The sequence below is a fragment of the Eumetopias jubatus genome, unplaced genomic scaffold (genome assembly GCF_037043125.1).
Source record: "Eumetopias jubatus isolate StellerSeaLion01/CBP00866 unplaced genomic scaffold, mEumJub1_p1.0 scaffold_2, whole genome shotgun sequence".
In the NCBI taxonomy this organism is placed as follows: domain Eukaryota; kingdom Metazoa; phylum Chordata; class Mammalia; order Carnivora; family Otariidae; genus Eumetopias; species Eumetopias jubatus.
The window spans coordinates 153,135,004-153,150,134 of record NW_028274808.1 but is presented as its reverse complement, the minus strand read 5'-3'; the positions used below and the strand labels follow the sequence as shown (position 1 = coordinate 153,150,134).

Sequence of the window (15,131 nt, the reverse complement as noted above, 5' to 3'; positions counted from 1 at the left end):
GTAACATACTCCAGTTTCTACCCTACAAGATGCCTCTGGCAAAAGGTAGACAATTGTTTCAATGGGGTAATTTTAGAGAAAAATAATGAACATTAATTTATTATGTGGTGTATTGTTAGATACATTTTGGTGTGATACTGTAGTCTTTAAAAATCTGAAATCTGGATCATTATAGAGCACAAAGATAAACATACTAACTCTATGCTAAAAGACAAATCTGTTCAAAATTGGCAAGGCCAGAGTCACAGCAAACAAGCATCTTGTGACAGTGTGTCAGTGCTCCTTGTGTATGATTTGTGTGATTGAGACAATAGGCCGGTCAATCTTCTCATTCCATGTGGGATTATGCAGTTTCATCGGAGCAAAAATGTTTGCAAAACAAGTCTCTTCCCTCCCAGAGCATTATATGCTAATTAAAACATCTAAATGAAGAAAAGTGCATTCATTTAGAAAGCATTCTTCAGTATCTATATAATTCTGAATCAACTACAAATGAGAGATGGCATTATTTAAATTGAAGGAGCTGGAGAAAATGCTTGGAGTTAGGTTTTAACTATTGCCTTACTAGTCTATCAAGTGGTATAAAAGTGGAGAAGAATTTTTCCATCAGCCAGAAAACTTTGCACAAAAAAGGTGCTTGTATCCCAGCAATGACACCACTGACACGTTTTTAAGGCTAATGCTTAATATTAATAAGAACAATAAGAATAAAATTAGAGTATTTTAATTTTTAATTTTAACATTTAACTTTAACATTACAAAATTAATAAGAACAAAATAAGAGTATTTAATTTCAATATTAACTTATTTTAATTATTTTAATATTAAATAATATTTAATTTCAAGTTATTAATATTTCTTCATTGTGTTTTTTCTTTTTGAGACATTTCAGCAAATTCAAATGCAAATGATATATATTAGAATCATTTCTACTGTTTAAATTTTAAGGATTCCATTTTACTTAATTATGTTGCTAAATTTTATATCTGAATTGTGTTAACATAGTGTCAATTTTTATGAATTCTGAATTTTGATTTTGCAAACATCGATATTGAAATCCCAGTAATGCCATTTTGTTCTAGTGTTGCTTTCACTGGCTAAAAAGTTTAAAAGCCTGCCTTACTCGTCCACTGCTGATGGTGGGGGGAGTGTAGCTGGTGGTGATTGGGAAGAAAGTAAAAATAGAGAAATGAGACAGAATCTACGAGACTTTGGGAGATGTGGTGTCAATGGAAGAAGGGGAGAAAAAAGATACTCTTTCTTCCTTCATGAACTTTGTGTCAGTGAAGTTATGAACATTACATTCACATAGAGTGAGAACCCTAGAGGAAAGAGGAAAGCTTAGAAGAAAGGAAGAGGAAACAGAACAAGCAAGGAGACAGCTAGGAAAATAGCATCACTTCAGAAAATGCTACAAGTTCAGTGATTAAATGTGCAGAAAATCCATACCCCCTTCCTACTGCCATCTCTATCGTGTTTTTGGAAGCTTTATACGTACCAAGTACACTGTGATAGATGTGGCACCTTTTCTAGGGCAGCAGAGTCAAGTCAGTGACATGTTAAAGAAAGCAGACAATGAATGACGAACACCTAGAGGCTCAGCACAGGACTACCTGAGTTCCATAAACCTGAGCTACTTGGAATCTGGCTAGAGTCAGGGCCCCTGGGGTTATTGCCAGTAAATGAGGTTAAGTTAGGAATGCAATGTATATATGTGGAAGACTGGCATACCCTTGCCTTCCTTTGATGGAAATATAAATATATTTTCCCCAGAAAGATGATTCTCTGCAGTGATTATTTCCATGGTATTGTTAGAACATTCCTTTGGATATGTTCTAGGCTTAATAACCTATTTATATCTGGTCAAGGAACCTTACCAGTTTTATTTGGAATTTGGAATACATTTCCCCATTTTAAGAAATCTAGTTAGAAAATAATTTATGAGGGCGCCTGGGTGGCTCAGTTGTTAAGCGTCTGCCTTCGGCTCAGGTCACGATCCCAGGATCCTGGGATCGAGCCTTGCATTGGGCTCCCTGCTCAGCGGGAAACCTGCTTCTCCCTCTCCCACTCCTCCTGCTTGTCTTCCTGCTCTCACTCTCTCTCTCTCTGTCAAATAAATAAATAAAATCTTAAAAAAAAGATAATTTGTGAGACAACTAAATTGGCAACAACATATACTTTACATTAATAAATGTCAAGTTTGAGAACTTTGTTAAGATGGGTCAGTTCTAAGAGCATCAGGTAGATCATCAAGCTACTTCATGTTAAAGAGACCATACTCAGAATTGTTCTTTACTTTTTAGCTGGAGAGCACTTTACATTTTGGTGCCTTTTTTTTTTTTTCTGATCCCTCTCCCCTAATTGCTTTATCTTTAGAAATTCGTGTGATACTTAATGTGAAAAGACTATTACAATAGCTCTCCCCCATTCTACTAGGTCTGAAAATTCTAAGGTGAGTGCTCTAAGTATCAATCCTCTAATGGTTAAAAAGGCCTGAAGCATTATGAAGCTTACTGAAGAGTTGGGCTGTGCTGTAATTTTGTTTTCTCTGATTTGAGTTGAGCGGAACCATGAACAAGCTGATGTTTGGCATGGGTCAGATGGCTGTCATGGTACTGAGGTAGCATTCAGGTACTTTGGTACTGGCTTAGTTTTTTTTCCATGTTGAAGGCTTTTTGAACTGCCAAATAAAAATGGTTTCTAAAGTATTAGGACACCTTGAGGTGATGAGCAAGCAATGTAGGTGTTTTCTTTTGAATTTTATTTCAGAAATCTCTACCACAGGACCTCTTGGCATGGGAAGCACCACCACCAGTACCACCCTACGGACCACAACATGGAGCCCAGGCAGAAGTACCACCCCATCAGTGTCAGGAAGACGAAACCGGAGCACCAGCACCCCGTCTCCAGCTGTGGAGGTGCTTGATGACATGACCACACATCTGCCATCAGCATCGTCCCAAATCCCAGCTCTGGAGGAGAGCTGTGAAGCTGTGGAAGCCCGAGAAATCATGTGGTTTAAGACCCGTCAAGGACAGATGGCCAAGCAGCCGTGCCCTGCAGGAACAATCGGTAAGTATGATCTGCAGAGCGAAGCTAAAGGTCTTTTGTTAGGTTAGCTTGCTTTTCTTGCAGTTTTTTTCTTTAGTCTTTTGCTTGTTCATTACTATATATTTTTGTGACTTTGCTTGATTGAATTCTGAACTCAGCTGAATTGCAATTTAAAGCAGTGTATTTTTGGAGTTTGAAAATACATTGTGGAGAAGTCACCAGTGAGGATTTGGTGCGTATCCACGTGAGGCCAGTGGTTTTTTTGTCCCTGGTGTGAGGGCTGTGGGGGAAGTTACCATTAGGCTGTGGATGTCCCGGCTGCTCCAGAAAGCCAGCCCATCTCTGCAGCAGCCCCAAGCGAATCACTGGATTGTTGGGAGCTAGTTCTCATGCTTGTCACCAACTGTCAAATGTTGAGAACAGAAAAGGAGGTGGTGGACTTCTCCATTAGAAGATGATCATTGAAATGACCTAAAACTTCACAAAAGATAAAATTTGACCATCCTTTTGATAAGTCAGTGTAGCTATCCTTTAAGAACCAGAGGTTCTTCACAGAGTCAGGAGACAGGCTCCCATCCCTCAACACCCCCTAGAGAGAGCAAGAGCTGTTGTTTTCTCTAGGGAATAGTTCAGAGCTAAATAGTTCTTCCCTCTCTCCTGCTCATTTTTTACTGATGTGATTCATAATATCCTCAAGTGGTAACCATATTATTATTTACAATTTTTATGCCAGAAATAGCCTGGTTTTCTTATTATCACATACATTGCTCTTCATAAAACTAATATCTGATACACTAAATAAAATTTGCCTTATTCCATAAAATATGTAAATAAAGTAAATGCACAATAAATGTCACGATACAGGCAATCAGGACTATGTCTTTGGGTGTTATTGATTTGGCTGCTTTAAACGGGTTTGTCTTAGAACAGTTCCAACGTGGATATATCATTCTGAATCCTATAGTTTGTGAAGTGGTAGAAAGACCAAAAAGAATACTGGCTTTTATGAAAGTGCACGTTTAATTTCTTTTTTCAGCAAAGTGTTTAAAAATATTCTGAAATCTTTCTTCCCTTTATGAAAGGGTGCAATGTTTAGTTCTAAAGTTTTCTGTGGTACTGAAATCCATTTGGTTCCAACAGTTTGAAACCTTTTCTCTTAGCACTGTCCCCTTCTTTCTGGGCCTCAGTTCCTTCATTTCTAAAAGAGAAATAATAACATCCCCCCCCCCCACAACCGAACACTTCAGATATTTGTTGTGAAGGTGAGTGAAATACTTTATTTGAAAGCAGTTTGAAAACTACAGAGCACTATAGAAGTATGTCATTATTGTTCTGTGAAAATTGAGAGAGGCTTAAAGGAAACCAAACCTTCTGGAGCCCTCCCAGGTGAATGTCCCTATGCTACAATCTTATTTTTAACATTTTTTCTGTCCGTTCTGCTGTAGTTCTGTTCAGACCCACACAGGCTGTCACTTGAATTATTGTAATAGCTTCCCCCAAACCTTCACATCTCCCTGCTCAGATTCACCCTCCATGCTGCTGCCACAGTTATCTTTCTAAAACCTTAATCAGCTCATTTCTCTCCTCTGCTTAATGTTCATTGATTTTCGAGCACCCACAGGTGGCAGACAAGGGAGTTTATGATCTGACTTTGCTTGTCTTTCCAAGTCCATTAAACACTATATAGTAGACCTCAATTTAAAACATTTGAAGTTTCCCAAAGACAACATATTTTTTCTGCACCTGGAATGCCCTTTCCTACCTCGTTTTCCCGAAAAACCTGCAAACTGATTCCTTTAAGACTCACCTGCTGCCTTGACTCTGAAAACTCACACAATCAGCCCCATAGAGGCAGGTACCACATCACTCTAATTTATGAAATTGTTTCCTGTATCTGGTGTAGTTGCCAACAAATGCTTTTAAAGTATTGAATGATTTTGTTTGTTCTGTTGCATTTCTCCAATGTCAGTTGTTTGTCAGGCTCTGTGTGTGGTGTTTTAACAAACATTATCTTAGTTTAATAATCTCAGTTTTGCCTTTGTTCATATTTAAACATAACACAGGAAGTCTTTGTAAGCAAGATGGTTTGAATATTTAAAGCAGAGCTATTTTTTCTCATTGTTTTAGGAGTATCAACTTATCTCTGTCTGGCTCCTGATGGAATCTGGGATCCCCAAGGACCGGATCTTAGCAATTGTTCTTCTCCTTGGGTCAACCATATAACACAAAAGGTAAATCGTGTGACTGACCAGGGAGTTTTTCCCAAACCTAGATCTTCTGTTGTTGATTATAACTCTTGCAAACAAAATAGTTAAGATTTTTTTTAATTAATGTGGAAATACTCTCCCATTTTAATTCTCTTTAAGATTTAGTGACAACCTTTGATAACACTGTGTGCTAATCTAGAATTTTGTTGTTTTTTAAAGGGCAAATCTGTGAACTTCCTCTAAGCCAGGCACTATTGCTTATAATAATTTTATTATTAATAAAATTTTTATGATATTGTGAACTCCAGATATAAAAGTCCAAGAGGCATTATAAATCAAGTAAGCAAAAGCTTCTAGCATACATGCATATGGATTTTCCTGTGGAAATAATAATTACCAAAAAAAGTCTACCTTTGGAATCTTAAGCTAGTTGATAAATGTTCTGTAACCTAATCATTTATCAGTGTTAAAAGTATACATATGTGTGACAGAATCTTGCAGACTCAAATTTTCAGGGCTTATTTAGTTGCAATATGTTGAACATTTTTATTATTAATGCACTGTGGGGCTTTGAATTGATTTCATTACAAACAGAGACCAGATGTGCATTTATGCCAAAAGGGCTATGGGATGAATCCTTATTATAGCAATTTGTGTGGATTTATGCACTCCTAAAGTGAAGAGTCCTTCTATGGCACATTAGCTAGGCTGAGGAATTCCTGAAAGAGATTTTTTCCTGAGAAATATTACAAATGATGGCCTTACTAAAAGCCTGTCTGTGCCATTTGCTCTTTTCTCTATTTGTTTTTAACCAGGCTGATCCTCAATAATATACTGTATAATAATCCATAAATATCTACCCAGTAGATCATTTAGCAGATGAGCCATAACTATCTATTTACCCTAAATCATGGAAGAACAGTGGTTATATTGACTCTAGTTACCCTCTTACATATGCATCTCCATACTTGTTGCTATTCATAATGATGCTTCTCCAATTTCAGCACTGTTCCTGCCACAGTTTTTATGTCCTTTGATTTTATTACAATGTAGCTCAGACCCCAGGGCAAATAACTCTTGCTGGATGTGATCAGATTAAGAGATCAGTAGCATATCTCCTTACATTAGCAACTTTTAAAAAATACTCCCTACATACTTAGCCCAGGGGGTAATATTAATTCAGTAATAATTCACCTAGAAAGCTGAGTGTTTTCATGATAATTCCTGAATATAGTTTGACTATTTCATTGCAGGAATTACTGGGTGACTTTACCTGATAATGATGCTTAATTCTTTTCTTTCCTCTGCAGACCTCCTAATCTTATGACAAAAGAGATAATTCTTTGCAAAGACCAGACAGCTGTTGCCCATTTGATTTATGGATGGGTGTTTTTTTTTTTTCAATATAACGAATACATTCCATATTCCAGAGCATTTCTGTTTAATACTGTAGAGTCTGTAAAATTATGTAATATTACAATTATATTAAGATTATAGCATTTAGGCAGTGGAATTTATAATAATGCCTTAGCTTCATTTCTTATAAGTTTATAAAATCTTCAAAGGTGTAACAGAAGGCTTTGGAGCACCCTGAATCGGATAATTTAACTAGCCCAAGGTCACTGTTGGAGCTGGGTTTTTAGCTGGGTCTGCCTTTATCAAGACATCATGCATAGCCACAACACTGATTAAAATGTGCCCAGATTTTGACTGCCTTTCTATCATACTTACTTTCCTAGTCTCTCTTTACTTTTGTCCATCCTTTTACCTGTTGTGTCCCTCATACTTCCAAATATTTATGCTATTCATGGAATATAAACAGTAGTTGAATAGGTTTCTTAACCACAAAGCTCCAAAACTTTTAAATGTTAACATTGTAAACCTCCAAGAGAGAATTTGTATGCAGTAATCACAGAGCGATTTGTCTAAATTATCTCCCTGCTCTCCAAAGCATCTTTCACTGAATTCATACCTTTGCTCATTTCCTCTGTCAGTACCAGAGTCCCAACAACAAACAGATGGAACATTCGAATAGGGTTTGTTTACAGTGTGATTGGTGGAGCAAAGGTGAACTGTGAGGGATTGAGCAGTAATGCAGTGCTAGTAACAGAGGTGGAGCTGCTCCCAACCCCAGGCCTGTGGTTGCTGTATCAAAGGAGTGACTTAAAAAAATGGAAGCAGATGTCTTTGAGAGGAAAGTTGACCTATGGACAGAAGGACAGACAGAGATTCAGCCTAGCCTCAGGCAACTTTTCAGAAAGGGACCTAGGGGAATAAATACCCTCACCTCACTTTCCCTCCTCCTTACATTCACTTGCCCACCTTCCCCATTGGACAAACTCAGTGGAAGCCAGAGAAAAGGGGCACTCTGAATAACATCCTAAATTCACTCTGTAGGGCAGAGAGCAGGATGGAGGAGGATGGAAAGTGGCCTTGAACCAAGAATTGGAAAGTACCCAGCATGGTTCTCAGCTTTGCACTTCCCTTCTCTTAACCCCCCTCCCTTTCCCATCCTCTTTGCACTGCCCCCCACCTCCCAGTCTTCCCCATTCCCTCTGCTCTGCTCTTAAATTCCCCCCTTTTTTAGTGGATTTTTTTTGTCATGTTGAAAAATTAAAATAAAATAGCTATTTTTCATGATCCATTCCTTCTCTCTTCCCCCTTTTGTTGTCCTGTGAACTTCAAACTTTTAAAATAAAGGAACACTTTTTACCTCTTGTGAAAGCATAGATGAGAAAAGAAAAGAGGGAGTGATTCTCTGTAAACAGCGTATTCAGTTTCCCCTCCTCAAGAGTTCAATGAGTGAAAGCATCTTGGAATGTGAGGCACCTCCTTTATGACTTTATAGTGTTTCTGGGGAATTGTTGAGGGCTTTCGAGGAAAGAACACCTCTGGATCAGTCTCTGTATCTATACCATGGGGAGGATCATTCTTTTCATTATTGTTAATACTGTTCACCCACTGTGTGTTTGGCACCACTGTAGACAGCAAGTATACACAAATAAATGGATCAGGATGCTTACTTTAGTTTGAAGAAGCAAACTATATTTTCATGTTTGTTAAGAAATGAGTGATGTCCCCCACCCCCATCCTTGCAGTCAGACCATGAGGGAGAAAGAAAACAGGCAAAGAATCTTGACAGCTTCCAATTCACAAATGAATTCAGGCTACTTACATACTGGTGAAATTATAGATTAAATTTTGTGCAGTGATAAAGAGTGGATTACATTTGATTAGAGAAAATGTAAGCCTCTAAAGTCAGAATTTCATGAAGAAATTTATTACAAACTAGCCAGAATACTTTCATAATGATGAGATTTAATAAAAAGCATAATTTGTGCAGAAAGAAAAAGGCAAAAGTTGTACACAAAGGGGCCTTTACCCCAGCAACAATAGAGAAGGGAGCAGGGAGAGAGAAAAATTGGTAGGTAGTTTCATAGATGGATGGGTGAATGGGTGAATGGATGGATGGATGGATAGATGGATGGATGGTTGGGTGGATGGATGGATGGATGGATGGATGGGTGGATGGATGGATGGATGGATAGATGGATGATGGATAGATGGATGGTTGGATAGAAGGAAAGGCAAGTTCAAAGATAAATAGATGGATGGATAGAAAGATAGATTGGTCTTCTTCTTAAAAAGCCAGCAAATTTAGTTCAGAGCTCGGGCTCCTCAATCCTATGTAGTAAAATATCCTATTTTCTCACCTTAATTACTGCTTGCTAAAATAAAGTCTCTGGTTTTAGCTTGATCTCTAGATTACACTCAGATTTTCAAAAAGGAGTTTATATTTTCTACGTTGCTTACCTTTAAAGAGCTTATTGCACTTTACAATTCCTCCAGTCTTTTTCAATTTAAAATTCTTTGAAATTACAGTTTTGAATAGCGGCCATACTTCTTTGCATATGAAGTGAGTTATGCTTCCTGCTTTACTACCTGGTTCAACTATTATATGGAAAATAAATGCCTAAATTGTCACTGGAAATAGTCTTTCTATTTCTAGCAAACTGAAGAGTCTTGTCCTTTGTTTGTTCACAAGCTACTGACAGATTTTGACATAAGTAGAGTTCTTCCTGCATTTTCTAGAGATGTGAGGATCCAGAATTGTAGTGATTCTACAGTATAAAATAAGCCAGTTATCTGCCTGGGAAGACTAGGTTGAATCCTATCACCCGAATTTTATATTCTTCATTCTTTAAATCTCTGTAGAGCTAATATGGAATGAAAACAAATTGCTTCTTAATTAGAGACTGGTAGGGTTTCTAGGACTTCAGGCCTATTTAACCTACTTTCAGTTGTAAGATAGAAACATTTAATTGTTTATATACCTTCTTGACTCTGATTTATAGCAAAATAACATAAGTAGATCTTTCAAAGAAATGATAGCTAGATACTTAAACACTATGAAAAACTCTTTCATGAATTGTTTTGGCACCCAATTAATGTTTGATGTAATAAATCTCAGAAAATGTCAAAACATTTCAAAGAAAATTGTTTTTACATGTGTCAAAATTTGAAATGTAAGTAGTATCTATCTCTGTCATAATTATTATCCTTAAATAAGCTGCAGGTTTCCCCCCTCCCATTCATGTCCTGGATATAATCTCACCATTTCAATATAGGCATTAATTTACTAATCCTCACAGAACTCATAAGGTCTCTCAGTGTGCATGTGCTTATTTCTGAGAAATAACTTCAGTAGAATTTAGAGCAAGAAATGTTAGAGAACAGAGATTTTCATTAGGTCTTTAAGCAAGGATATGAAGAGTAACATTATTTCAACCCTTTTGCACAGAAGACTTGAGGCAGATTCAAGATATGCATATGTCTGTTGTATAGAAATAAGGTAATTGTGGGCCATGACTACTGTGGTGAGAGAAATAAATAGAGCAATCAGAAAGACCATAGAGTAGCCTCTGTATGCCACTGGAAAGAATATGGTCAGTGAAAGTCTGGTCTGGAAAGGCAAACTTTGAGCTATGAATGTTGTGGTCACAATGGCTGTTGGAGAATCCAGTTAATGACACCACCTTGGAGTGCCTCTCTTTCCTTCCCCTCCCACAGCCAATGGTATAGTAGGCCTGTACTTAATAAATCTCTCCCAAATCAGGCCACTTTTCACCACCGCTTCCCTAATCCAACACAGCTTCTGTTGCTGGAGGCTCTTAGCAAGGTCCCTTTCATCCACTCCAGAACCTCTAATCCATTCTGATTGATTTGATTTCAAATACAAGTCTGATTAGACCACTCCTGTTTAGACACGTTAGTACCTTCCCTCGCTCTTAGCGCAGTTCCCAAAATCTTCATCATGGCTTCTGAAGGGGACCACTTAATCTGCCCCTTGCTCACCTCTCCAGTGGCCTAAATCCCACTTAGAGCCCCCTTTGTTCAGTTCCCCTAGGACCCATGCTCCCTCCTAAAGTGTCCTCTCTTACAAGAGGCCCTTCCCTACCTCCCAACCCAATTCCCTTTCCATTCCATCTCACATTCAACATTATTCCCTAACTACAGACACTAGGGTAAAATGCCCTTAAACTTGCGTTCTGTATTGCACTCAACAAAATTAAAATTAAATAATTCTTTAGTTAATTTATTAAAAACCCTTTCCATTGCTAGTATGTAAGCTCCTTTTTATTAGGAACCATTTTATTCAGTATTGTAGCCTCAGACTTTAGCCCAGTGCTATTATAAATTCACATGCTAGGGGCGCCTGGGTGGCTCAGTTGGTTAAGCTTCTGCCTTCAGCTCAGGTCATGATCCCAGGGTCCTGGGATTGAGCTCCAAGTGGCATATCGGGCTTCCTGCTCAGCGGGAGCCTGCTTCTTCTTCCTCTCCCTCTCCCCCTCTTGTGCTCTTTCTTTCTCTCTCAAATGAATAAATAAAATCTTAAAAAAAAAGAAATTCATGTGTTAATTAAAGAACAATGAACATATAGGCTGAATAATTGTTGAAATTATAGAGACAGTCATCCTATTTTTTAAAGTAAGATACAATACATATTTACCACATACGCATACACAGTGTATACTACGTAGGTATCAATATTGAATTCTGAAGGTAGAAAAGTGTGTTTTTTCTTTCCATTGTACCTACAGCACCCTGTCTTCCCAAACCACGGTTATTCTAGTTGTTAATTTCTGTAGCCTTCCCACCCTATTTCCAGCCTGTTCATTACGCTTCTACTATATTCCCATAATACCTCATATACATTTCTGTAATTAAAATTGCACTGTTGCATTATTATTACCTGTCTTTATGCCCCTACCCCCACCACCATCCCAACAGGTAGAATGTAAGGTTTGTGAGTACAAGAGCTATATAACAATCATTTTTATTTCCTCAGGAAATAACGAGTGTCCAAATGATTGTTGAATGTTGAATGAATGGAAGATTTTTATTATGATTTCTTAAGTTTTAAGGGGATCAGGATCAATTTTTATTTTACTTTAGAAACATACTTTCCACATTTTTATTATAAACATTTTTGTAACTTAAGTGTACTTCAGTTTATTTTTCTTTACCTTACAACTTTATTTTCGGTGAATATTGAGTTTCAGAGTTCTTTGGCGGACATAATTAGATTTATTCTTCATAAATAAATACTTCTTGAATGCTAAAATACAGCTACTATTTTAAGATAATCTACCAGTGATTTTCATATTTGATTCACTGTTTTACCACACTAGATTATCTGCTATTAACACTTAGTGAGCACCATCATCTTTTATGTTGAGAACAGTTATATTTTGACTTATTAGTCATCTACATTTTTAACTTTTTGATGACTGTACATAAACAAAAAGCTTAAATTTTTATGTAAGGAAACTACATAGGCCTTCTTTCCACCTTTTCATGTCCCACCCTAATATTATAATAACAAATTTGAAAACTATGCTTATACATCTACACAGAAAAAAAAAGAGAAATGGAATAACAGTATGAAAATACCAGTTGCTATCATTTCTTATTTTTTCTCTGTTTAATAAACAATTTTGCTTTTCCCTGATAGATGTCATCAAAGTCAATACTTGCCTCCTTCGTTTCAAAGAAAGGAAATAAGGAAAATATATTACCAAGTTCAGTAGATCTCAAACTTTTTTCAAGTTTTTTTCAACAAGTAAATCAAAAGAGGTCTTCCTCTGCCCTGACATTTCTCAAAGAAAAAATAATATGTGGGGGCACCCCGGTGGCTCAGTTAAGCAACTGCTTTGGGCTCAGATCATGATCCCAGGGTCCTGCTATCAAGCCTTGCATCCATTGGGCTCCTGCTGAACAGGGAGCCTGCTTCTCCCTCTCCCTCTGCTGCTCCCTCTGCTTGTGCTGTCTTGCTTTCTCTCTATCAAATAAATAAATAAAATCTTAAAAAAAAAGAAAAGAAAAAATAATATGTGGTAATAAAGGCATAGAAGAAAACAATATAACAACAACAAAGGTTATAGAGCAATTATACAACACAATGATTAACAAAGTGAAACCATAAAGTTCTACAAATATATTCATTTTTATAAGAATAGCATAGATGGAAACTACAACAAATGCCATCACATTGAAATCATGCATTGATTAAAAGAACATTCCCTTGGACAATTATAGGAATTCCAGCTACTGGATATTCATATGCACAGGAAAAGTCTTTCAAAGTTACCAAGCACTTCTATCATGTGTTTAGACTTACTAAATGGAATACTGAATTTGAATACTTAGCGAATACTAGCATCTCACTAATTGAATTAATGAATACCAAATTTTATAAATCATTCATTGATTATTAGATTGCCAGTAAGCAGCCTTAAATTGTATGTAAAATTAAAATGTATGAATTATTATCACATTTATGTCACTCGGTGACCACTTAAAAGTACTTTCATGACCCATCATCAGTGGGCCATGAATGCTACTTTGATCTACATTGAATGTGTTATGTACTTTTCCTTGAACTCTATAATGTATTCCATTTGGCTTTATAGGTATTTTAGGTATGTAGTCCTTGACCATATTTTACAAATTTGTTAAAGTTAGTGTGGGTATTTTCTATTTTTAAGGATTTCTAAAAAGTACTGATTATATAGTAAATACTTTAACATATTCTTCTTGTAAAATTTAAACATTATAGAAAAGATTTTTCCTATGATTCCCATCTTTCAGATTTTGTTCTATGTGCTTAAATATATATAAAATAAACAAAAATATCATGCTGTATGTATTGTATTTCTTTTTCATAGATAAATGTTTATATGCTACTGTTTTGCATTTTTATTTCATGAATACCATGCTAATAGATATTAGCTTATATAAATAATTTCTTTAAAGATTTTATTTATTTATCAGAGAGAGAGAGCACGAGCAGGGGATGGGGAGAGGGAGAAGCAGGCTCCCCGCTGAGGAAAGGGCCCAATGTGGGACTCGATCCCAGGACTCTGGGATCATGACCTGAGCCAAAAGCAGTCACTTAACCGACTGAGATAAATAATTTTTATACTTGCATTTATTTTAACTCAACAAAGTATGTTGAAAATTGATGTTAACGATATTGATCTCCTTTATACTTTTATGCTGTTGTACGGTATCCTATGATATTTATATATGTAAGCAGTTTTCTGCAGGTCATAATCCATTTTGTTTTCTATTATAAACAAGCTAGAATGAACATTTTTGAACATTTCTTTTTTACATCTGTGGGCTTATTTTATTTCTCACGGCTGAAATTGATAAGAGAAATCACTCAGTTGTATAGTCTTCACATTTCAAAATTTAATGGACACTGGTAATTTGTTCTACATGGGGGCTATACAAATATATATGCCTAGTAGTAATTTCTGAGGGTGATAGACATTTCCACAAATCCTTGCCAACATTTTGTTACTACACTTTTTTTGCATTTAATTTGGATTTTTCTATATATTTGAGGATGAGATTATTAATGATTTAGCTGTTCCAATAGCTCTAATTTATGTATTTGTTTCTTTAGCATTCGATCCTACTACAAACATTTATTAAGCATCCCTTAGAAGATACTGATAACCTATGTGACCAAGAGTCTTAGTCATGCTCCTTAGAACTGTCTGAATACCTGCTAGGAAGATAGCCTTACAGAGAGGACTTTTCTCTGTGTGACCCTAAATTTTATTTATTTTTTTTTAAGATTTTATTTATTTATTTGTCAGAGAGAGAGAGAGAGAGGAAGAGAGTGCACAAGCAGGAGGAGTGGCAGTCAGAGGGAGAAGCAGGCTCCCCTTGGAGCAAGGAGCCTGATGTGGGATTGGATCCCAGGACCCCGAGACCATGACCTGAGCCGAAGGCAGAAGCTTAACCAACTGAGCCACCCAGGCATCCTTAACCCTAAATTTTATACTGGACTGCTAAAAAAAAAAGGGAAGGAAAAAAAAAAGTTTAGTAAACATGACATTTATGTATTTAAGTTGTTACAGGGTAAAATATCCCTATCTTCTTAATACCCAAAACTATCAGATTTATTCACATGAGCACGGGGTATTAGTCTCTTTTTTAACATCCTTGGAGTGTTGATAACTTGATATATTCTTACAGAATATATTTGAAAAATCACCATATATATAGCTTCCAAAAAGGAAGATGCTAGAAATAGCAATAATTTGCTACCTAGTGCATTGGGATCAAAACCCCTTACTTGGTTAATAAGAAAATGAAGACCCTTTGAAAAGCAGGGATTGTATTTGAGATAAAATTTTCACAGAGCTTAGCAGCCAGTCAGTAGCCTTTGTGTACTAAGTACTAAATTAGGCATAATGGAAAATTTGTGTTTGCCTCTGAGAACTTAGAATATGGTTGGGGTGTCATAACACAAATTTACCAACATCAGATTTAAAAACCCACAGAGAAAATCAAAAG

The 15,131-nt window shown here is 36.5% G+C and overlaps 1 protein-coding gene across 20 annotated transcripts in view; it reads left to right on the top strand.

Moving 5' to 3' along the window:
• Positions 1-15,131, top strand: part of ADGRL3 (adhesion G protein-coupled receptor L3) — a 492,209-nt gene that overhangs the window by 340,076 nt on the left and 137,002 nt on the right. For 11 of the 20 annotated variants that reach the window (XM_088020841.1, XM_088020848.1, XM_088020839.1 and 8 more), the window contains 2 exons: positions 2,770-3,072; positions 5,179-5,282. In XM_088020841.1, the coding sequence (XP_087876967.1) occupies positions 2,770-3,072; positions 5,179-5,282 (407 nt within the window). The remainder of the gene's footprint in view (positions 1-2,769; positions 3,073-5,178; positions 5,283-15,131) is intronic. The other 9 variants (XM_088020847.1, XM_088020845.1, XM_088020852.1 and 6 more) reach the window with 1 other exon arrangement.